Below are 26,417 nucleotides of genomic sequence, written 5' to 3'. Positions count from 1 at the left end.
AAGTATTGGGCTCTTGGTGACTTTATCCGCAGCTTAGATGACTGGTCGTTGTTGCATCGCAAGGATTTAATAAGGGACAACTGTTATCTCTAGAACATCTTCGAGATTTCACCCTCTCACAAGGATGTAGTCAATGCGAACTGGATGGGAGCCACTGTAGTACTGAGTAGATGAATATCACTCTTTTTGAACCGTGTGTTTGCGGTGATCAGTTTCTGCATAATCGCGAATTTGTTGGGCATCGTCGTTCTTTTCTCCATATCCATGAACGCCATGGACTGTTCTTCTTTCCTCAGTCCGACACGACCATTCAGATCAGCGGCAGCGATAAGATAGTCAGCGGTCTTCTTGTCAGGCAGTGCCCAGAACGCATATTTGGTTTCCATGCGCACGTCAGTTTGTGGAGCGTTGCGCTGAATAATTGGAATTTCCTTCTCTCCCTAATGCGGACGAGTTACATCAAGCGATTGTCATACTTTTGCACCTCGGAGAATGAACCGTCAAATTTAGCTGATATGACAATGTCAACACCATGAGCTGTTCTTCGGTTTCTGTTGTACACCAGTTAGTAACCACACCTCTTTTCACATGACTTTTCTCCATTCCGTCTTTTTTCTGCACCTCTCAGATGCCTACAAGCCTTCTCTCAAGTGCAGTGGCTTATTTGCTACTTCACCCAAGCATAATTCAATGATGGGATACAAAATGGGGGTACTAGCATGGTTAGCCGTCACAGCCCGTGCGACGGTAACCCTAGCATACTTTTCATGCTGATTGGGCACTGCCAATGCGCGTCCCTTCCAGGGGCTGCACTAAGCTTTGCTCTGATACCATGAGACATATTTCTGTAATGATGTAACGGCATTATTTTACGGCCGGCTTGTCTTGAAGCATTTAAGTGCTCATGACGGAAGGTAGTAACGCAGCTGCGGACATGGAGAACAGATGCCTTTTGCAGCCACTCCTCTAGAGAAGAAACGCTACCCTCTTTTCTGCATTAACTTCTAGAAATTTAGTGTACCTCTTCCGCCATCTGGTCCCTAGTGAACGTCTCCATCTCCGCCAAAGTTGCCATTAAAGACTTTGTACATGTTTGGTACGCGAGAGCTTTTATATTTTGCTCAAGTTCATCGGCAGGCCAGCGGCGAACCCCTATCCGTCACCTGGGAAGCGCCCCGTGTTACAGCAATATAGCTGGTTGGTGTAGAATATTTATCAGTGCTAAATGAAACATTATTTTACTGAAAACTAATTGTGAACCTGATAAATTACTTGTCACAAGAATCAAGTATTCACGTAAAGAAGAAGGGTTACAGACTTTTGCACCTTTGCTTGGTGTGATATGCCACAGAACGCATTGCATACCATCCAGTGTCGTATTTTCTGCCCCCTGTTGTCTAGTGGTGTCAACATCAGTATCTTGTTTGATGATCAAGAGGTTTAGTCTGTCATATCTGGAATCAATGTCCCCCTCTCATTTGTCCACTTATTTTCTCCAAACAGTGCAGTAACGACACATAGTCGAGCCTCCCATTACTTTGCTTGTGAGCCAGTCATGCATTCGACTGGGCCATGTGAATTCAGTTCATACAGCATGAATTGGAATGTACCAGTCCATGTTACGATATATTTTAGCCTGCGTGATCGATTTTCCCATGTCGCAGTTCTAAGCGGATCTCACCTTTAACCAAGAAATTTGCATTTCCCGCCCTTCTTCCGTAGAATATGTAGAACTACTCTGTGGTGGGGAGACAGGCTCAGAATTGGATGCTATCCAACTATGTTATGAATCCACTAAAAATAATCACGTCGCCAGTGATCTTTTGAAATAAATAGAATAATATTCCTTCTTTTACATAGCAGCAATATCCACTACGGTGCAATTCAACGTCTTGTCATCTCGAATTTTGGCTCAAGCCTTGATTTTCATGCTCCTTCTATCCGTATTGTTAAAGTAATACTTGTATGAATATTCAAGGGCATGATAGGTTGCGTTTGGTTTCAAAATTAGGATATTAGGACATTGTAATAAAACGCTACCACCAATGCCATATTCTGTGTTGCCTTCATGATGTCTTTAACAGCAGTGTCTTGAGGAGAAAAGACAGTATCAATGCTAGCGAGAGAGCCGTCATATACTTGTTATATTTCAGCTTTGCCAGGATTTCATCAGGATTAGTGGCTACCGTGTTAAATACAGGAATTAAGATGTAGACTGATGTAGTACATGATAGTAAGTATGATCGTCCTTGTATAAACCTACCGTCCTATATATAGGTTGGCTATGTTTGATTGCACATCAAAGATACATATTTCGGAAAAGCGACACAGTGACATAATAAAATGCTATAGTGATATAACAATGTACAAATACAATATGTATATTTGTGTGACAAAATAACATTCATAAAAGATTAGCCGTGTTTCAACAGATCTTGCTGAATGTCGGCAAACGTTCTCAACTTTATGAATATCTACAGCACAGACATTCTCTCAAACAACCTCAAGGACAAGGTCCTTTCCAAAAATTATTACTTCCCTGCAACAAAGCGCAGAGTGCTTCAACAAGATCAAAACTCCAAAGCATATGCTGTTCTTTATGTAGGAGAACAGACTACGGATTTCGATAGAATAATATGTGCTGGATTAAAGAGCTTGTACGAGTATTTACCCTTTCAGGCTGGACCACTTCTCATGCTTTCTTCAATTGAGGTTGTCTATTAACTCGTACATTTCTAAACCGTGACAAGTTTCTTGCGCCTGATATCGTGATTAAGAAAAGACGCAACATATTCTCGTAACAAGTGAGAGCTTTTGAAATTTAACCTCAGATGATGTTTACTCTCAGGAATGTAATGTTTATGAGTAACGAGCTGTCTGCACTGGATATCAGTGTTTGGAATGTCCAGTAGCAAATCCCCTGTGTGAGAGTTGTAGTGGATTTGGCTGTTGAACTATTGGTCACATGGTTTTCATTTGTCACTGTAGATCGAGACCCGAGGTGAACTATAGAGATCATCAACCTCCGGACGGCGGATCATCTAGTTTTAGGTGTAGTGTGTGCAGTGAAGTCCTGGCTAGGAAGTTGGACCTCTTGCGACATCTGAAGAGACACAAGGAAGATCGTCCCTTCAAGTGCGATCACTGCGGAAAGGTGTTATGTAGCCGAAGCAGCTTGTCGAAGCACCTCAGGATCCACCCGCTCCAAGTGTGCGGATTTTCTGATAATTGCTTTACAAAGAGGAAAATGCTCACTGGCGACACGCGATTGCATAAAGCTGGGATTATAAACGAATGCTCAGTATCTCATAAAAATTTAAGGAAAAGACCGGACGTTATGCGGTCTCACACGGGCGAGAACCGAAACTGCTGCAACGTCTGTGGAAAATCCTTCAGCTGGAAAAAACTAGCCGGTCAAATGGTTATTCACACAGGCAACAAGCCTCACGTATGCACTGAATGTTGCAAATCATATGTCAATAAAAGCAGTTTACCTTATCACAAGCTGACTCATGCAGGCGAGAAGCCATACAGTTGCAACGTCTGTGGCAAATCATTCATTCACAGAGGTAAACTAACCGAACATATGCGGACCCATACAGGCGAGAAGCCTTACAGCTGCAATGTCTGTGGCAAATCATTCATGCACAGAGGTAAACTAACCGAACATATGCGAACCCATAAAGGCGAGAAGCCTTACAGGTGCAATACCTGTAGCAAATCATTCATAAAGAAAGGCATTCTAACCGCTCATATCCGGACCCATACAGGCGAGAAGCCATACAGCTGCAATGTCTGTAGAAAATCATTCATACAGAGAGGTAAACTAACCGAACATATACGGACCCATACAGGCGAAAAGCATTACAGGTGCAATGCCTGTGGGAAAGTAATCACAACGAAAGGCAGTCTGACCGATCATATGCGTACCCATACGGGCGAGAAGCCCTACAGGTGCAACGTCTGTGGCAAATCATTCATCCAGAGAGGTAACCTAACCGAACATATGCGGACCCATACAGGCGAGAAGCCATACAGTTGCAATGTCTGTGGCAAATCATTCACAACGAAAGGCTATCTGACCGGTCATATGCGGACCCATACAGGCGAGAGGCCATACAGGTGCAATGTCTGTGGCAAATCATTCATACAGAGATATAAGCTTACCGAACATATGCGGACCCATACAGGCGAGAAGCCATACAGTTGCAATGTCTGTGGCAAATCATTCACAACGAAAGGCAATCTGACCGGTCATATGCGGACCCATACAGGCGAGAGGCCATACAGTTGCAATGTCTGTGGCAAATCATTCATACAGAGATGTAAACTTACCGAACATATGCGGAGACATACAGGCGAGTCATAAAGAGAGGCAAACTAACCGAACATATGCGGACCCATATTGGCGTGAAGCCATACAGCTGCAATGTCTGTGGCGAATCATTCATAAGGAGAAGCTAACTAACCGAAGATGTGCTTACCCATACAGTCGAGTCATAAATAGAGGCAAACTGACCGATCAAATTCGGACCCATACTAGCAAGAAGCCTTACAGGTGCAATGTCTGTGGCAAATCATTCACAACGGAAGGCAGTCTGACCGATCAAATGCTTACCGATACAGGCGAGAAGCCATACAGCTGCAATGTCTGTGGCAAATCATTCATACAGAGATGTAACCTAACCGAACAAATGCGGACCCATACAGGCAAGAAGCATTTCAAGTGCCATGTCTGTGGCAAATCATTCACAACGGAAGGCAAACTGACCGATCATATGCGGAACTATACAGGCGAGAAGCCATACAGCTGCAATGTCTGTGGCAAATCATTCATACAGAGAGGTAAACTTACCGAACATATGCGGAGACATACAGGCGAGTCATAAAGAGAGGCAAACTAACCCAACATATGCGGACCCATACTGGCGAGAAGCCATACAGTTGCAATGTCTGTGGCGAATCATTCATAAAGAGAAGCTAACTAACCGAAGATGTGCTTACCCATACAGGCGAGTCAAAAAGAGAGGCAAACTAACCGATCATATGCGGACCCATACAAGCGAGAAGCCTTTCAGGTGCAATGTCTGTGGCAAATCATTCACTAGGAAAGGCAGACTGACCGATCATATGCGGACCCATACAGGCGAGAAGCCAAACAGCTGCAATCGAAACCGACTTTCAACCTATTAGGTCGTGTTACGTACATTTAGTACGTATTGAAGATATGTTAAGTACAGAACAAAAATGGCCAACCAGACACCAGTGGGATCCGAACCCACAACCTCCCGTTTTCGCGTCGGTTGCTCTACCAATTGAGATATGGTGGCCTAGGCCATCTTTGTTCTGTTGGAAAGATTCTAAGCTACAGGTCTGGTACTACTACCATCTCACTGTAGAGTGCGTTTAAGTTGCCCGTTGAGGGCCAAGTCAATGAATATTGAATTTTCACGACCGCATTGTAATCGAAACAGACTTTCAACCTATTAGGTCGTGTTACGTACATTTAGTACGTATTGAAGAGATGTTAAGTACAGAACAAAAATTGCCAACCAGACACCTGTGGGATCCGAACCCACAACCTCCCAATTTCGCGTCGGTTGCTCTACCAATTGAGCTATGGTGGCCTAGGCCATCTTTGTTCTGTAGCTTAGATCCTTTCCAACAGAACAAAGATGGCCTAGGCCACCATAGCTCAATTGGTAGAGCAACCGACGCGAAATCGGGAGGTTGTGGGTTCGGATCCCACTGGTGTCTGGTTGGCCATTTTTGTTCTGTACTTAACATCTCTTCAATACGTACTAAATGTACGTAACACGACCTAATAGGTTGAAAGTCGGTTTCGATTACAATGCGGTCGTGAAAATTCAATATTCATAAACAGCTGCAATGTCTGTGGCAAATCATCCATACAGAAAGGCTTTCTAACCTGTCATATGGGGACCCGTACAGGCGGGAAGCCATACAGCTACAATGTCTGTGGCAAATCATTCATAAAGAGAGGCAAACTTACCGAACATATGTGGAGACATACATGCGAGTCATAAAGAGAGGCAAACTAACCGAACATATGCGGACCCATACTGGCGAGAAGCCATACTGCCGCAATGTCTGTGGCGAATCATACATAAAGAGAGGCAATCTTAACGAACATATGCGTAAACATACAGGCGAGTCATAAAGAGAGGCAAATTAACCGATCATATGCGGACCCATACAAGCGAGAAGCCATATAGGTGCAATGTCTGTGGCAAATCATTCACAAGGAAAGGCAGTCTGACCGATCATACGCGGACCCATACAGGCGAGAAGCCAAACAGGTGGAATGTCTGTGGCTAATCATTCACAAAGAAAGGCAGTCTGAGCTAACTGTTCTTATGCGGACACACACAGAAGAGAAGCCATACTGTTGCAAAGTTTATTCCACTGAAGCACAACTTGTAGGATTCCAGCAAGATATAGCAGATATCCTGCATTCAGGTGGTCAATTGGACTGTATCGCCACTGACCTGTCTAAGGCATTTGATAGGGTAGATCGTGGGAGACTACTGGCAAAAATGAGTGCAATTGGACTAGATAAAAGAGTGACTGAATGGGTGGCTCGGTTTTTAGAAAATAGGGCTCAGAGAATTATAGTAGGTGAAGCTTTATCTGGCCCTGTAAAAATTAAGAGGGGAATTCCTCAAGGCAGTATTATTGGACCTTTATGTTTTCTTATATATATCAATGATATGTGTAAAGAAGTGGAATCAGAGATAATGCTTTTCGCAGATGATGTTATTCTGTACAGAGTAATAAATAAGTTACAAGATTGTGAGCAACTGCAAAATGATCTCGATAATGTTGTTGGGTTGTTGCATTTTCAGTTTAAAGCTCGCAAATGAGCTGTTTTAATTCAGTAATGGCTACTATACCCCACCCATATCCAATCCCTCCTTCAACGACAACGTCCCTTCCTCCCCAACATCAATAACCGAACCACCGCCGTCTCAATCTATATATGTAGGATTGAGACGGCAGTGAACCGTACTGCCGAACCTTACCCCCACCACTACCACGTGAAAGGGTTTGACAGCGGCAGAGGTCCTACCCTTCCGAGGGCCCGGCTCAGACTGAATACTTTTGCTCTCCACTCGCGTGGGCGCGCTGTTGTACTTCACGTCACTCATCCTAAGCCCACGTGACGAATACGGCAGCTCCTATTGGTAGAAACATCTCCCGATTGCTATTGGTCGATTTGAGTTTGACAACTTGGACCACGTGGGACGACCACGTTTTTGACGTTTGTGACATTTTGCTTTACTTTGATATGTTTGCGTATATCTGTTATCTTCGTTTGCGTGTTTGAAGAAAAAGAACAAGATATTTGAGGTAAGCATCCTTACTGTTCTTGTTTTACTAATCTCCTGAGGCCAGAACATGAAAACATACCACACCAAGGCAAATGAATTTCGGATAATTTGAAACATAAGTGCGGCCAGTATCCAGTATTCGGGAGATAGGTTCGAACCCCACTATCGGCAGCCCGGAAAATTGTTTTCTGTGGTTTCCCATTTTCACACCAGGCAAATGCTGGGGCTGTACCTTAATTAAGGCCACGGCTGCTTCCTTCCCATTCCTAGGCCTTTCCTGTACCATCATCATCATAAGACCTATCTGTGTCGGTGCAACGTAAAGCAACTAGCCTTATCATAGTTGTCCCCCTGTGGGTAGGGGCAGTAGAATAACAGCCACAGCATTCTCTGCCTGCTGTAAGAGACGACTAAAAGGGGTCCCATGTGGGCTCTGTACTTGGGAGCTTGGGTAGGCGACCACGGAGCCCTTAATTGAATTTTGGCACTACTTTCGCTTACTTGTGCCAGGCTCCCCACTTTCATCTATCCTATCTGATCTACCTCGATCACGACCTGTTCTTTTCTGCCCCCGATTGTATTATGTATGGAGGCCTAGGGAGTCTTATTTTCCTCAAAGGGCATGGTCCTTCTTAGCTGATACCATAACTTTTCCCAGTGTCAGCCCCCTTCCATTTCTTCTCTCCGATTACTAATATATATAGGGGATGGTTGCCTAGTTGTACTTTCTCTTAAAACAATGAACTAGATTTTAGGCCCTTTTAATCAACAGGCATCATCATCTTAAGCAAGGAGATTTGTGGTGAGGGCAAGATATTTGGTGGCCATGACATATACTAGGAACTGTCCCATCATTCGCCTTACTGCAGGCGAAAGGAAAAACCAATCTCAGGACAGCCAGTGGTAGGGGAACAGCCCGTTTCTGTGTCCCAAATGCAGAGGTATAGAAACACGGTGGAACCATAGCCACCCCTCCTCTGCTTGGTTGGCCGGTTGGAGTGCATGCTGTCAGACCACAGATCAGCCTACTCTGCAACCATCAACATAGATTTCTGCCTTCGATATACAGTAGGTACAAATGGCACTGTCTGAAGTGAGTTTCCACTGTCTTCAACTGGCATTTCGTCTAGGTCACAGCAAAGTCCCGTGCACGCCGTAATGTTGTGGAAGTAGCAGCATATTGTTCATAATACTGTACTAAAGTAGCAAGCATTTCCTTGGACATAGCTCTTAATAGGTGGAGCTATGTTGTGACTTGGCATGGGAATGTTTTGTGCTGGATCAGCTGCCATATTATTGTATGTAGATCCTGATGCTACATATTTCTGTAAATTTATTAGAACTACTCTCCTGCGGATGGACTGAAAGGAAGCATTATTTGTACCTCCTGCATGTTGTAAGAGCGAGCAATCACAGAATCTGTAAGCTCTCTCTTGTCTTTTAAACCCTCAAATATATTCATGATTCCATCCTTTTCCATGTAGCAGAATTTTTTTATATATCCTACTGTCACATAAAATAGAACATTTTTTATTGTAAATAGTGTAGATCAATGAATACAAGGGATGCATACAATTTTGTAGCTTGACATTGTTTATCATCTAAATGCAGATGACTGATTGAATGATATGTTGTGTTTTGGTGCAGTATGTAGGAACAGAGTATGTGCTATCATGTCTTGGTTTCTTCAAACACTACTCTGCCAGAGATTTGTCATCCTCTAGTAGATGCAAAAGAAGTACAAATCTCAATATTTTTCAGTGTGTGGCCCAAGGTGCCTCTTTTGACAGACTGAAAGATTTATCATATTGTAAGTTCCTTGGGAAAATACAAATGGTGTTGCTGAAAACTTTTGCAATGTCAGTGCAACGTTAAACTGCGATAAGAGAGAAAAGTATTATGTTGTACCTTGTCAGTTCCAGTCTTTCTTTCATAAATGAATGATCTTGTATTTGTGTTGTATTGAATAGTTTTCTGGCTGATGAATATTAATTGATGATTAACACTGCTGAATACAATTTCTTCACAATTTTATACCTGTAACACTGTGGATAGTAGGTAGAATATAGCTCCATAAATCAAAAGATCATGTTTCATTTCAATTTACCTTTGAATCCTAAAAAATCCCTCCTTAGCATATGAGTTTCCTTTCATCATTTTGGTTCCTGCATATGGTTTTCTTTCTTACATTATATTTATATTTTATTTCCTGCATAAGTGGCATATCTTGATACTGTTGACTGTTACAGTTGGCTTAAGTAGTGTTAAAGAGGACTGATGTACGAGGGGATGTTAGTGTCTATTTCTGTCATACGTCTTAATCTGAGATAAGGATTGCCAATCCTGCTCACCTTCAGGTCACTTCCTTCCTCCCTTTGTGAGTTAGCTTCCTTTTTCCTCAGCAGAAACAAACAAAAGCAGCACAGGCAAGGCCAGTCACTCCGATCCTTCAAGGCTTTTTGAATGAGTAAAAATAAAATATAGCTCCATAATTGAAATAATTATAATAAGCAGCACAAGCTGGTAAGCTTCTTTTCTCCAGCAAAAAATTATTAATAATAATAAAACACAGCCCAGCCTCCAGGTGTATTGTTGTTCAGAATGCAGTATTTCAGAAAAAGGTAACTGAAAGAAGGAAAGAAAGAAAAGGAAATGAAAGAAAATAGACGAGAAAGAAAAAAAGAAAAAATATATTTAATATAATATTTAAGAGTGGACGGGGACGAGAACCTGGGGACCTTCCGCGCTCTAAACGATTTAAATCACCCGCCCGGTAATTTTAGTTCAGCCCTGTTTACACTAGAGGCGCTGGTGTGCAATTCCTGGCGATCTTTGCGCAGCCGTTGCGTTCAGAAGTGAAAAATAACGTTGAGAGTCATCTCTTACTCATTCTCTTTGACCACGTGTAAAGCCCACTAGAGCAGGACTGCATTGATAGTTGATAGTTAGAAATATAACGGGACATTGCACCCAGTGCTGTTTTCAAGAAGTGTCGTGTACTCTGGAGTTCTCACTGGTAATTAATCCTTTCCTAAATTCAGCCCGTTCTACTGACTGATACAAATCAAATCCGTTCTTTAAGTGTTTGTTTTAAGTGATTACACTGAATTAAAATATCAGGTTTTATCTCTAGGTGTGAGGTATGTGTTACATAAGACGCGTATTAGCCATTTGTACAGCCTATTCTGTTAATTTATTGTGCTACAGATTTTCTTCATTGAGAAATTGTGATTTCTATCATTTACACTGTGTCCACAATCTCTATTGTCGGTAAGGTTCAAGTTCTATAATTTACTTTTGCGAAAATTATAGATCTCAATTGGGAACAGTAAGAAGTTAATACTAATCTTTCTCAGTTTCAGCATTCTACATATTTTTAACATTTAATATTTTTAATTTTCTTAAATTTTATTTCTACTTAAGCATTAAAACTGTATACACATATAACTGGCATTCTTTTTGAAAACTCCTGGCCTTTGTGTTACAAGTGCCGGCAAATCTGTTCCTCGTGTGTTGTAGCAATATAACGTAACTTACCCCGGTACCTTACCTATCAAAATTGTTTTGGAGTGAAGAATTTTTCTGAAGTTCTACGCATATTAGTTTCAGAAAGAAATTACAATATGTAGTGCATAATTTTAATTATTGAGTTGCTGTGTTATTTACCTATGTTTGCAATTTAATAGTGACGCTGTGAATGTTGAGTTTTTCTTTACATTGTAGGCTGCAACATATGGTAGTAGGGTTCGAAATTTTGAGAAGTTTCCGTTTAGGATATCATATGTAGAATTCTTGTTATGGTTATCAGTGTTGTTATGGAGATTGTTCTGCATAGTGTCAGTCATAGAAAACTTGAGGTCCAATAGGTATGATCACAATATTAACAGTCATGTAAAATTTTGAGTCTTTTTGGTATGTTCATAATATTGACGGTCATGTAAAATTTCAAGCATAATGCTTAGTCTGTTGACAGATAACCTAAGTAGCAATGACTGCAATAAGGTAATATATTTCTGTGGGCTATGTTTCAGTGTAATATCATTGGAAGTAATCAAGAACCCCAGTAGCTTCTAACTACTTCAGTTGCAGTGTGAACTGGATCTGCAAGTAAAAATCAAAGAGGAACCAGCCTGGCTTGAAAGAACAACAAATGCATCACTTGTGAGTCTCATGGCAAATAAATTTATAGAGATCAGAATTTAACCCTTAGTAGCTGAGTTAGTTTGGCAGGGGCATAATTTACTATGTGCTTCCCCAATATTAACCCCAGCAGTCGCCATTTGCTACATGGGCATCTAGGAAAAGTATGTCTCTCTTTTGTTTCTTTGTCTGGGAGTATGTGATAATGTGCTACGCAAGGCAGCCAACTCTTAGGAAGTACAAACAACAGTATTTATATACATCTATAGGTACAACTAGTGACAGAAACCTTATTCATGGGGCAAGGAAAGGGGTTCTGGTGGCACATGCTCCCAGATTATGGTTGCCAAGTGGACAATTGGCCTCTAGCATTTACTAGGGAGATGGCAGTGCATGCTATGTTTGATAGTGGCAAAAAGCTGAATTAAAGTTGTGGACTTGATAGTGAAGGAACCTTGGTTAGGTCCAGCTACCAATGAAGTTGTGACAGGCAGCGTTTCAAGATCTAGGCATCAGGACATTTCATGAGCTAAGTACCCATCAAATGACTGTTTATTGTTTATTGATTACCTCTGGCATTTATTGAAATGGATTTCTGTAGGTTGTATGGTTATGTTTTTATTCTCCATGGTTTGGTAATGGTATCGTTGTGGGATTGACATCATCTCCTATCATACATTATCCAAATTTAGTGCTAGTAGCTGCTGAACGGAAGGACAATTGTGGGTGCTGGATTTAATTCGGTTATGACCAGTAGGTCTTTGAATCTCATAGTGAACATATTTTGCCTCCAAAAGAAATTCCAGGTAAGATTTGCATCATTTAAACTTCTTTACAATGTTACTAATGTTGGGTGATCTCATAGTAAAACTCTGCCTTGGCGGAGAAGCTGTGAAATAATTTTGGAGAAGAAGCGACTTATTGTCATCATCTTTCCTTGCTCTGTCTGTTGCTACTGTAAACACAGTAAATTGTAATCTTCTGAATGTGTGGCTTACAGTTCAGTCTCTCTTCATCTGATAGTTTACATGGTGATGTGATAACATTCTACTTTCATGTTGGCGAGTGTAATTTGGGTCCATTCTAGAGGTATTTGATGAAGCTGAATATCCCAGCACACGTCTGTAGTTATACTGGCATAAAAGTCAATTCCTGCACATCATTCTTGCACCTCAGAGTCTTTGAAAACCTTGAAAGTTGGAAGAGGGATATTCAATGAGTAATTGTGGGTCGTCAGCAAAAATCTACTCCCAACACTGTGAACTGCTAATTTATAGATGTGATATTGTCCAGGAGTTACTTAAAGGTGAAATTCTGCAGCTTATGCACACTGTTCTCTGAATAAATGTGTGCTAGTTGAGTTCTAAATTACAGATACTACAGAAGAGAACGGTGTCTGAACATATCTGAGATGCGAGTGCACTGCTATTCAAGATCTATACTCTTGACACTTCTTGTTATGTTCTATTCTTGGGTATATAGAAAAAAACAATAGCTGTCATCAACAACAACGGAATTCAAAAACTACAATGTGATCCTACAAATAAATTTCCAAACAAAATAAAACAAGCTATCCAGCAAACAGACTTCATTCTCACTGAACAAGAAAAAGAAAGCCTCACCATCAAAAAATCCCAAACTCCCCACAGTAAGAGCCATCCCCAAAATACACAAAAGCTCATGTCCCATTAGACCAATAGTAAATTATGATGTGCTAAGTTACAATTTAAGCTAACAACTGAAAAAATCCTAAAAGAGAAAGTCTCACATAAAGAAGACAGATAAATTAAAACCAGCCTAGAACTAATCAACCCCTTTCCGCCCGAACGCGCCCGACTGTTCACTTTGCCTTACGGTCCTTATTGCCCGAAAACACTCTGCTGCATTATCTGCATACGTGTGCAATCTATGCAATAGTTTTGTATTTTTTGGTGGTGAATTGTTTATTAGGCATTGATGAACATGCAGTACAATATACAAGGCTTAGGAGGTAAAAGAAGAGTGAGAATTTGTCTTGAAGTTGTCTAGGCAACGGTCTTGAACTTCCGCGAGTGCTGGTCAGCTGTTTAGTTCGTAAACATGACGGGATTGAATACTGCGGATATTGAGACTGAGCTGAATAACGGCATAAGAAATGACACAGAATTGTTGAGCAGGGGTGGAGGTAAATTTTTAGTGAGTAAATAACATATCAACAAAGATAATTTTACTGATAACTGTGGTATAAATGAAAACGGATATCTAGAAATCGGACCTGATGATGATGCGGCTGCAATTCAGATAACACAAGCATTTTGTTTCATTATTCAATGATTATACGGATGATGTTGAACCTATCAATAATTTCAAAAGAGTATTATGAGAAATAGGTTATATTTTTACATATGTTAGGCGGAGACAATCTATTCATTGACATTACCGATTGCGTATATATGAATGCAGCAATCAAACAGACGCATTTCAGTAAAATAGAAACAGAATGGGAAGACACTTGCTAGAGGAAATGAAAGTTGATATACAAGGTCACCAATACACTTCCAGAATCTAATCTTTATTGGCTTAGGGGGATTTAGACAACATGAGAATGTGACAAATACAGCCTACCTCAGTGTTGAGTATCTCCAGCACGGGTGGGGGTTTGAACCGACAAACTTATGACTCAATGAATAGAGAAATGGACATGATGGTATGTTAAATGTTGTAAATGATGGCATATTTTCTAATATTATTGAAAATGTGAATACATTGTGATCAATATTTTTTATAATATTTAACCTTAAGTGCGGCCTGTATCCAGTAATCGGGAGATAGTGGGTTCGGGCCCCACTGTCGCCAGCCCTGAAGATGGTTTTGCGTGGTTTCCCATTTTCAGACCAGGCAAATGCTGGAGCTGTACCATAATTAAGGCCACTTCCACTTCCTAGACCTTTCCTATCCCATTGTCGCCATAAGAGATATCTCTGTCGGTGCGACGTTAAGCAAATAGAAAAACAACAAGCATCATCATATATTAAAGTGACAACGTTACCGAGTCATTTAAAGCAACAATCGGTTCATTATTCAGGTCTGCCTTCGCGAAGGCACTTTTAGAATCAACCAAATCGGAGATTTTATTACATTCCTGCCGACAAATAACTCTCTCTGAATCCACAGAAAATTCAGGGGCAAGATTCACAAGTATTACTATTAACCTTTAGTCATTGATTGCGTTTTTTGAAAGAGGTTGGGCAATTATTCTTAATGTGCTGCCTCGACCTACACAAATAAGAACAAGGACCAGTACTACGCTTTATTGACGGGCGAGCATTCCGAAGGTGGTCACGTAATCCACAATTATACCATTTTTAAGATTTCCACTATTCCTAGATTGAGGCGAGGCCGGGTTAAAAGGAGGAGGGTGGCAGATGGGTCTGGCCGCGTCCCCGTGCTTGACATATTCAGCACAGGTACAAGCAGCCTCTAATTCCACAAAATTAGTCGGGCTCTTCCTGAGGAAGAGGTAGGATCTGTTGTAGGGCGGAAAACCTTTCAGAATATGTGCCACCATTTCTTCTTCAGGCACCGAAATTAGAAATACCATGCAATATAACCTCGAGTTTAAGATATAGTTGAGTCCTAAAACAATATTGAGGAAACAAATTTTGCAGTGCTAAAGAAGGGATAAATTTTTATAGTACAAGCTCATGAAATTCCGTAATCTTTATATTCTTCGAAATAGCTTCAGAAATTTCACGTTTCAAGATTCCCTCACAATGGCGGAACAAGGCATTTAGAAATATTCAGTTCACCAGTTGGAACAAGTTAAAGATGAGTTAAAAAAACACTTACAGTGTAGTATCTTGCCGTAGTCGTCAGTACGCTTCAGCATAATATCCTTACTTACGTATGGTAAAGGTAACCCTTAGAGTGCACTCAAAAATTCCAGGCGAGGTACATTAAATGATAATAAAATTTAAAAGGAAATTGCAAAGTTCAGGAGGGCGTAAGCCCTATCAAACCAACTTCACCCTGGGTCCACGATAATCACTCTATCCATCCCGTCAAGCGAGAAGCACGCCGTCCTTCCATCACAGCAGAACCTTAATGGCGACAACCCAGAAGCCTGAAGTCAGACCACAGTCGCAATGTTTACGTGCGCATACTCGCTCGGTGGAGGGGGAGAGTGGCGAGATGATTCATACCGACGACACTAGAATGCAGAAGAATACTGGAAAAGGCACTGTCTGGCCATACACCACAGATAGGCACATTAATAACTTTAAAGCCGGTGGAAGTTAATGTTTATAAATATTGAAAACCATAGTATCTGTGACCATGAATCACTTGATGAATAACGCAGCGGCGAACCACAATAAAGAGTGGAATTTCAATGGCCATGTAGCCAGCACTAAAGTATTCACAGAGAGGGTATACATTATTACTCCGGTAATAAGAGAATAAATAAAATAGCTAGTCATTGTTGAAATAGGGATCAGCAGAAAGGAAAAAGGAAGCGAAGAATAGTATTGGGTAATATTTTGGAGATAGTATTTATTATTAATACTATTATTTATTTATTTTCCTAAAATTCTACATTTACAAATACACGGGAGTGCCTCCATACCCGTATGTATGTGTGCATATTCTCTGCTGAATATTCAGAAATGCATAGGTAATTTTAAATGTACATATTTACAAATGTTCCGCTTTTTCTACGCTAAGTTGTCTACTGCTACCCTACAGTGTGTCCCTTTTCTTTTTCCTATCTCTTATCAGTTGTCTAAAAAGGAGTGGCGAAAGGACTTGGGTTAAGACGCAGCAGGTCGCTATGCAAGTTAGGTTCCAAAAAGTGTAAGAAAATAAAATATATAAATGCAATGTAAATTTTATTCTAATATCAGTTGTATATTATTGTTTGAAATAACTCCACATGTTGTATATGAGTTGATAATGTTTTTAAATACAGAGGATAATATGAGTAAAATTTCCACGAACCTACTACTCTGGCTTAGCAGGGGGAGAAGTGGTACTCCCACGTGGCGCGTCCCAGGTGGCGGATAGGGGGTCTTAAGCGGCTTGCTGGCGGACTTGAGGGAAATAAAATACTTCTCGCGCACCAAGCACACAACCCCCCTGTGGGAGGGGGACGCAGACGAAGAATACACCCACGGTATTCCCTGCCTGTCGTAAGGGGCGACCAAGTAACCACGAAACTACCTGTGATTATTACCACCATGCGAAGAACATCATGGTTCGATTTTACTTGCGCGTAGTACCACTATATTAGGTATCAAATATGTTTGTGATTAGTATCATAGGAGCACTGTGCGGTCGGCTTTTGCAGTACCTGTGATTAGTACCACCATATGAGCGGGACCATGAGATGATAGCTACCATGGTCCTGCCTTGTCTGTGATTAGTACCCACTCTATGAGGAACACCGCGGGATAGTGCAGGTCCCTGTGGCTAGTACTCTTATGTGATTAACACCATAGGTTTGCGTTGCCTGTAAATGGCGCCGCAAGGTGAGAAAACTCATAGGTCTGTATTACATGTCGAATTTCATAACCTGTGTGTAGTACCATAATATGTGGAATACCGTGAGTCTCTGCTACATTTGATTAGTACCGCAACATGACAAATACCATGTTCTACCTTCCTAGAGGTAAGTAGCGTTATGCGGGGCCGATAACTTGGATTTTAGACCCTCTTTAGACTGCAAGCATCATCCATTCAGTGTTATGCTATAGCAACAGTCCCTTGGTCAGTAATCCTATTGGGCCGGTGACCTTCGACGTTAGGCCCCTTAAAACAACAAGCATCATCAGTAATGCTATTGTTTTACATCAGTTTCTGTGAATGCAAGGCATTGTGCGTCGCATCCACCGATTGTTTTAAATCCATGTCCATCCATTCATTCTTCGTCCTCACGTATTCTGGTCAGTGGAGAATTTTGGACTTTTAATTTGTCATACCATTTCGTCTCATTTCGTACCATTAGGAGCCGATGATCTCGATGTTAGGCCCCATTAAACAACAAGCATCATCATCATCATGAGTTAAATTTTGTAAATAATGTAAATTTATTAATGATGAGCTGTGTGTTTAATAGAAGAAAAGTAAGTGTAAATTTTATAATACTGTATTTTAGGAAATTGTCTTCCTGTCTGTTCATTGACAATTTAATGCTTGATAGTAAGGTATTTTTGTGTACCATTTGCCACCAAGGTAGACACCTCCATTGCATTTGAAGTGATTTTGATTTGATTGTTCCTTTCCACTCTTATATTTTTAAATGGGAGATAAATTAATTATACTATCCTTGTGCCACTGTGAAATTTATTTCCTCAGCTGTTTCTTGTTTAGGCCTATATATTTAATTCCCTTACTTCTTTATTCTACTTTACTTATTTGTTACTGTGCCATTTCACCGTTCTCTATTTGCATCAGTAGGAACAAAAATGGCGTTCAAACCATTACAAGGTCAATGTGAAAGCAACTAACAGCGGTACGAGCCGAAATGATAATCCTTTCAACCGGTAGTCACCGAAAGAACCATTCCTAGAAGGCTGTGAGTAAAGAATGACAGAAGCGGATTATTTAAAGTAATTATTAGAAAAAAGAGACTTCCATTAGAACATTCGACACAATTCAGCACTACGGCAAGTAAGACGGAGTCTAGCAAAGAAATAAGCCAACTTATCTGTTTTTAAGATCAGCTATTGACGGAGAATAAAATCCGCGGCAGCCCACTCAACGTCAACTGCATAGATTGAAATAACTGCGCGAAATATAAAGACCAGCAAAAAGGAATCATCAAGTCTAGTACAACTAATACGTCACGGCTGGACTTGGAAGCTTTATATTTGTCTGATACTGCACATCGTAGAGAGCAGAATCCAACCAGCTGTCAAGTGCAATTCTAATAAGCACGGAAAAATTGCATTCGCTCGGCAAGCGAGAGAGTTTACAAATAGTAGCACATTTAGAACTGTTATAGCGAAACTAGACGGCCCAGAGCACATTCATTCTGATATCATAGGCAGTACGAAACGAAGATAAATTACAACATGACAACATTAACTAATACATTGTATTATTCTGTTCTTAACGTACCAGAGACCACTATGATGTTCTAAAAGACCAAGGCAGAGACTACTCCGACTATGGTGGCGCTTTACGAGGTTGATGACCCGGGAGGATTGGAAATCAGCTGAGAAGACGAGATGGACCCGATTACCTAAAGCAGAACCATGGAGCGAGGCCTACCATTCCCGATGATCAACAGCGAGATGGCAAACAGGGCCCAATAAGCAAAGTTAAGTCCCCTATGAGTCGTTTTTCGTAAGTAGAAACCTTTGTTTTTTGGCTATGTGTGATATGATTTGTGACATTGTGCGTGCGTATATAATATTGAAGTGTAATTACATGGATGTAGGTATTCATCTGAAGTTACTGTTAATCCCATATATAGGCGTGAAATACCAGTGAAAACCGTTCGCAAATTTATCAATGTGGTGTGAGAGAAAGTAATAGTTATCTTAATTCGTTATCAGTGAAGTGTTGGAGTATAATATGAATGTCAATATACATGTATGATGGCTTTATCGGAATAGCAAGCTTGGAGATCGTATTTAGGGAATGTTTACGACGAAGTATAGTAGTACAGCTTAGTATTTTGAGACACTTTTCTTTGATACTATGACGGTAAGGAAATGTTTTTTTTATATGTGTAGGTTATGGCACATATGCAGCGTATTTAATGAGATGAGTGCTTGAGATGCATTGATATGGATATTACGTGATATTTGAAGTGATAAATGGTGAATGAAGTGATAATATAAGCGGATGTTAAGTTGTGATGGTGATATTTATTTTTATTTGAAAGGTTGGTCATAGTAGTCTTCTAAGAGATGATAGTACGTGCAAATTATGCATGCTAAGATATATAATGAAATGTACTGCTTTCAATTGCTGTTTTTATTCCCAGATACACAAAGTAGGTTAGGATACGATCTCAATGCCATCAACACAGAGTTGTTTGAGTATGTAGGATCATCAGATGAGCCAAGAGGCTAATAACGTTAATATTTAGGCCGTCACTGAGTTATTTATGACCACTTTCAAGTACTCTCACACATGGTAACCTAATTCCTGATTTTATGGGAGCAGTTTGACACATCACTGGCAACTTAGTCATTGATATATGGATTTTTAGATGAAGGTAGAGTCTTCTAATATGCCAATTTTTCCACTTATGGTATAATTTATTAGAAAGTTAATTAAATACACTTGGCAATGCTACATTCAGCCAGATACGCACTTAAATTGAACTTTAACCATGGATTAAGATAATAATTAAGTGAATGAGCCACATAAGCCTTATGATAGAATTAATTTGAAATCAATTACGACTTAGAGTGGACCTGAATTTGCTTATATGGAGATCAGATCTTATGAAACATGAAACATCCAAGCGAACTTTTAAATATATGAGTTAACTAAAGTCCTCAGAAGATAGACATTGCTTTCCCATACGATTTTCTACTGTGTATGGACACAGATGTTAAGTTTAGCAAAGTGACATTCGTTTCACCGGTCATATGTGAATTAAAGGTTAAATAATGGAATTTTAAGTAACTTTGAGGAGCAATCCAGCTCAGTGAGAAGAGATTCCAGATCTTAATGAATTATTTATTTGGCTATTTTCACTGCGTTCTACATTCCATTTTAAAACTATAATCTGAAATGATCTATATAGTTGGGAATATAATTTTCTTTTCATTTTTAACCAATTGGATGCATCTAATTCTTTCAACTCTATTTAATATGTTTCATTTGATTTATATATTTTAATTTTTCAATTGATTTCTGCAAACATTACTTAACTATGACTTAGTATTTCAACAGGCCAGGGTTAATGAATCGATGATTAAGGCCTAGATTTCAACTACTTCTTACGGGTTTTTCCAAACCTATTTTTATTTATTTCAACGTAATTGCAACTGATGGAGATGTTTATAGCATTATGAAGCTGTCTACGTTGTACGAGGCATTTTTTTAACGATATCTTAGATGACATTTACTTGATATTTAGACTGAATAGTCAATAAAAGCTGAGTAGTGAAACTATATAATTCTTTTAATGCCTACTTAGTATAAGAATTAGATGTAAGACTGTAAGGACTCATTTTCTGATTGAGATTTCGTTAGCAACACGTACGAATCACTTGAAATATCGTAGTAACCTGAAATTTGCGATTAATTTTGGCGACATGCGAGTATGGTATCCGACTGATAGCGTGTTGGAGACGTCCTTCTGCGTAGGTTGAGATATACCATAGGCCGTCGGCGTACTTTCTCAAGTGGAACCCACAACCCAGCAACATTAATCAGATAGAATCATTTATCAGGAGCTAGTCTGGATCTCATGTATCCTCACCTGGACGCGGGAGCGGTGCATTACTTACAGCCTTCTGAAGATATTAAGGAGGAAATATACATAGAAGAACATACTGATGTTCAGCTGTTGCCGTACATCAAAGAAGAAACAAAGTACGTACACTACGCATCCTATACAATATGGAATATATTGTACCTATTCACAGTTGTGTTCAGTAGTGGTTGGTTTATGTCCAAAAGCTGGCCATTTTCTTCAGTTTAATCGTTTCTTTACAAAGTTTCATTTAAGCGCTAATATTTTAAAATTCTGTTGGTAATATTTATCTAAAATATTTAGGAATTTTAAGATCATATTTTTGTTCCGTGATGTAGTTATACTGAATATATATATATACAAACATAATATCTGGTAAAGCTAGATATTTTTGAAGTGTATTTCTTTACAATACCTTTAAGCAACCATGTAAAATGTGTTCTTTCCTTCACTGTCAATGCATGATTTGTTCATCACATTCTTATTATCTGAAATGCCGTCTGCAACTATTACCTCCAGATAGTCTCAATAATTTTGTACGTTCGTACTCTGCCAGGAACCATGTGTGGCCTGGAACATAATTTTATTTAATGGAAGTCAGCGCAGCGGGGGGACCCTAGCATGCGATGTAGCGCAACAGAACGGTTCGAGCATGCATACAGCAAGCAAGATACGTCACGCAGCGCGTGATGCAGCTATAACACCCCCTGATATTGTCGAACATACTACAAGAAATTGTACTAACTTTGGAACCCACTGATATATCAATTAATGAGATACGCCATCGTATAGCCCATTATTTAAAGGCAAACATACTGCAATTTCATTAATGTCGTCCTACGGTCTTAAAGAGAAATTCAGGTATAAAAAACTTGATTTTTCCACGAGAGGAGGAAGCTGAGCTCGGCAGATTGGTATAAAAGAACGGGGTTTTGCTAGGTCAAGTCAGTTCAGTTCTCAAATCGCTGCCGTCGTGTAGTCATGCTGTCTCACATGAACGGGTTCGCGAGGTTCGAACTTAAAACATCACATCGTACCAACTCTACGGTAAAGTTTTCGCCAAGACTTATAAAACAATAACTCGTGTTGGAACTTAGAAACTTTTCTAGTGATATGATACTAACATAATAATTTCAAAGTGTTGTCAAAGATTTATGATATTTAATCACTGTACAGACTTAGTACTTTCCACTGCAAATCGAACAAATTTAATTGATTTAAACTTCTATTCATATTCAAATGAAACTGACTTTAAACATTCAAGAGAAATAAGCGTATGAATATTAAGACGATTTTCAAGTGAAATAATTAAACATTTAATCTGTCAAACGAATCTATTTCATAAAGTTACCTTAAGTACGTGTGTAATAATTACTGGTTGAAGTTTTAATACGGTTAAACCTTCATCACAAGTGAACAGTATTTGACATTGTATGACATTGCCGTCATAGGAACTTGTAAATATCCGCGAATTAAGTATTTCGTTATGGTGGATAAGACTGATTTTCGTGTGTAAATATGTTATAAATGTGCTTCAACATAAACAGTGAATCCAATCTAATGAGCAATAACAATCATCTACCAGTGATTAAATATTAGAGGAAATTCACGTAGTAAAATACAGTGCCAATTTTACGACTTACAAGCATAGAACACTCACAAGTTAATCTTGTCAGTTGAACGTTTTCGTGCTTATAAATTTTATAAGTGACATCTGAAACCCTGACATCGCCTATTTTGTCATATAAAGCTGCTGTCATTTTGACTACGTGGGAGTTGGAACGTGGTGACTTCATAGAATTTAAACGTGGTTACTACGCGGGACATGGAACGCGGTTTGAGGTTCGATTCGGAACGTGGTTACTACGCGGGAATCAGACGTGGTACCGTGGGGATAGCATCACAACACCAGCTGTCGAGGACTTCATATGATGTTCGTTGAACCGCATTTGTCTACATTTTCAGTTTGATATTTGGATGTTTCTGGTGACATGAGTGCCACTGTAAACAAACTTGAGATTTAAACAGACTATATTACAAGTTGAACTGTAGAATCAGTGATTTCATTCATAATTCAACAAACTATTTCGCTCATTGGATTTCACATTAAATTTTATAAATATTGAGTGACAGTTCTAAAATAGACTATAGCACCGAACTTTAGAAGAAGATAAATCTTGCCAAATTTTGAAGTGTTAAAATATTGAAAGTGGTGTAGGGAAATTCATTTTACACGTGTAAGGGTGTTACATTCATTTTCAGTTTTTGTCATTTGAACCAATACTTGAAGAACTTTATGAACTTTATTAGGAAAGAACATATTGATTTTCAACGAAAGATAATCGTTTCATGTTAAAAGATGGACAATCATAAATATTTATTTTGTTTCAATTAGCCAGGCGACATGAACTTGCTCAGACAATATTTTAATTTGGTTTAATGCTACGAGTCAGAAATAATAGGGAACTTATTCATCAAATTCTCCAGGTGAATAAATTAAGTTTTCAAATATATCCATTATTTCGCTCTGCATCTAAATCTCTCTGTATCTGCTCCCTAAGGACCGTTCCCCCTTCAGAAGATTCTTGTGCACATATCCTTAATTTTTCCTGGTACAGTACTAACAGTGACACACAGAAATAGCCATTTTTGTAGATTATAAACTAAATATACAAATTTGAAGCTGCTAAGTTTTATGTACATTGTAAACAGTACAGTAATTTTAAACCAACATAATTAGGTTCATTAATCAATATAATGATGCCTGAGTTCATTAGTGTGATAACTCAAAAATGCCATTTTCAAGTATTTATTTGGATAGATTATTTTCTAATGATCTTTTCTGTTCTCTTGTGTGTTAATTAAGATTCCTCCATTTGTAGATCCCAAGACAGATAAGTTGTAGTAGAAATGAAACGTTGAGGTCCGTTGTGCTACATCTTAGGTATCATAGTTTTCAAATAAAACGTCCACATTTTTGTAAGCAAAGGAAATTTTTGGCATATAATTTATGTTTTTTCCAGTGTTGTGGTCACACTAGCTGATTGTTGCCAATTCCCACTTTTCATTTTAGTGCTCATTGTCAGTCAAGTGCTTGTAGCATGTTCATTGCAAACACATTTACACAATTAGTATAAACTAATAAAATGGACAGCTACAACTTAATTATTAATTTGTGCAGGTTGCCTAAAAAATTCAGAATACTTCAAGTAAGTGAATTTATTATCTCCTAAAAGTAGGTAAAGAATAATGCAATGATATAATATTATTTCAAAATTGTAATTTTTATCACTGAGGTTAAAAAGTAGCACAAGTGTACATCCTGTTTTCAAACATTTAATGCAGTAGTTTGTTTGAACTGTAGGTGTGCCTTTGGTCTATATGCTAATTAATTTTGTGCTGTCACACCTTTGTTCGTTACTGTGCGCAACGATCTTTGATAATACCTGGGAGATGATGGTATAATCTCGGATTGGTAAACTTAACTGAGCCCCTGTATCGGCAGCTCATACAGTGGCTAGTCATAGCCTATGATTTGACTTCAGACCAGATTAGTGATGGAAACTATGAATTCTGAAAGGTTTATTTTATTCTGTGGGTGGTTAGAGTCTTCTTGACTGTTATATGACGCATTGATTTCTTCTTACTGTACATTTGCAACCAGTAGCAAAAAAATATTCATTTCAGTCCTCAGAACTACCCAGTACCAGCTTACATGCTTTCATTAGTCAGAGTAGAACCATGCACACAACTGAAGACCGCCCAAATACAACTCTTTGAGGAGGAAATTCTGCTGTTTCTTTGTAATTTTTGTGTGACTGGACACAATAGGCTGTTAGAGAGCAATCATATATTATGGCCACCAATAAAAATGTTCCTTATGAATACTTTTCACATGCAAATGCACATTTCTGTTTTTGGATGGAGTTTAAATAGCTTTTTTCTTCCTAAACATATCTTGTGCTGATGCAGTCTCGAACCAGCAAAGCGACAAGCATTTTGTGTGTATGCTTTTTCCTTGGTATATAAGGCTCTGAATGATTCAGTAGACCGGATCTTATCTACTGCATACCACTTTGTTTTATATCTCACCTCATGTGCTATGTTATCCTGACTCATTTCAGCATTCTACAAATATCAAGCAGCAACTTTAATGACTTCTTGCCTTGTCAGTTTGGTACTGAATTACATATGAACAGGTTTTAAGGTTCATAAAATTTCCTAATTCCTGACATGTGGAAAGGCACATGTTTACGAGCTTACCAATTACTGATGAGATTTCCTTCCATTTTTGGAACAACACATCACCCTGAAATAAATAATTAGTGATGAGGCTAACTTAAGTTTGTGTAGACACATAGTCCTGAACTAAACATGTAGTGATGCGGCGTCCCTTCAATTGTAGATGTCGAGTGTCACAAGGCCCTGAGCCGACCTCTTTTTGTCTCTCCTCCATAGTCTTCATATTTATAGATGTGATTACGGTGAAAATAAATTATAATGATCGTCTGCTATCTATGTCGGATGTCAGAAGAAATATGAATTGCAAAATTCCAATCAGGCTAGAATACACTGAAGGTCTTACGTCTTGTTGTTACTCGTACAATTTCACCGGATATTCAAACTGTCACTCCCGATAAAAACAGATACTCCTGATTTTTTTATTTTGTTGAGTTATATATTAATCTTTATAATGCGTTTATAGGAGTCACTTAAACACGTAATCCAGAGGTGTTCTGCCATTCAAACACTATTTTGTTGAAATAAGGCATAGATATTAGACATAGGCTTTAAGGGAGAAAATTTGAACATAGTAAGTTATATGTTAGGATGTGCAAAATATCCATTGTATCCCATTTCTATAACAGATTATTCATCAACCTGCTTCTTGTTATTCTGCTCTTTTAATATTAGTCCTGCCTGGTGTTGTGATTCATTGTCTCCAGTTAGTTCAGTCAAGGGCCATGTTTCTATGTAGTCTCACAGCTTTCAGGTCATTTGTTCTATGCTGTCTTGTTTGTCCCCGGTATTCATGTTCGCTTCATTACAAAATCCATAATTTTACACAAAAATTTTAAAATTGTGTTAGTAGTTAACAGGAAGGTAAATGAAGACTGTTATACTGTAGGATTGCAAACTTTATCATTTAAGGGCTGTCCAAGAATTTTTTGTTAACAAAAATGGCACTTTTTTGAGACTATATAGCAACTACAAAAATGCATTTATTTTAATGTTTCTTTCGCCGAACTATCATCGTTAGTGTTCTTGATGTCTCCTACTAAATGTATTAGTTTATCACCATTTCACAAAGAATTATAACACCTTTTTTCAAAAATTCAAAATTTTCAAAATAATTTTTCATTTCTTCGTTCTCAGATTTTGAACGGGGATATATTTTTCTCAGTTCTAGTACAAGATATTCCTAAATTAATTATCATCAATTTGAGACCTTTTCGAGGTAGATATCCGATTTAGAACTCGACTCATTGTTGTTCGAACCTGAAAAGAAA

At 39.0% G+C, this 26,417-nt stretch overlaps 1 protein-coding gene across 1 annotated transcript in view; it reads left to right on the top strand.

The window, feature by feature from the left end:
* Nucleotides 1-3,337: 3,337 nt before the first annotated feature.
* Nucleotides 3,338-26,417, top strand: part of LOC137503272 (gastrula zinc finger protein XlCGF57.1-like) — a 76,984-nt gene continuing 53,904 nt past the window's right edge. Inside the window, exons 1-2 of the mRNA XM_068230818.1 lie at nucleotides 3,338-3,653; nucleotides 3,906-4,309. Coding sequence (XP_068086919.1) covers nucleotides 3,338-3,653; nucleotides 3,906-4,309 — 720 coding nt within the window. The remainder of the gene's footprint in view (nucleotides 3,654-3,905; nucleotides 4,310-26,417) is intronic.

The sequence above is a fragment of the Anabrus simplex genome, chromosome X, assembly GCF_040414725.1.
Source record: "Anabrus simplex isolate iqAnaSimp1 chromosome X, ASM4041472v1, whole genome shotgun sequence".
NCBI lineage: Eukaryota > Metazoa > Arthropoda > Insecta > Orthoptera > Tettigoniidae > Anabrus > Anabrus simplex.
Note: the sequence above shows the minus strand (reverse complement) of the source record. Positions and strands in the feature narration are given on the sequence as shown.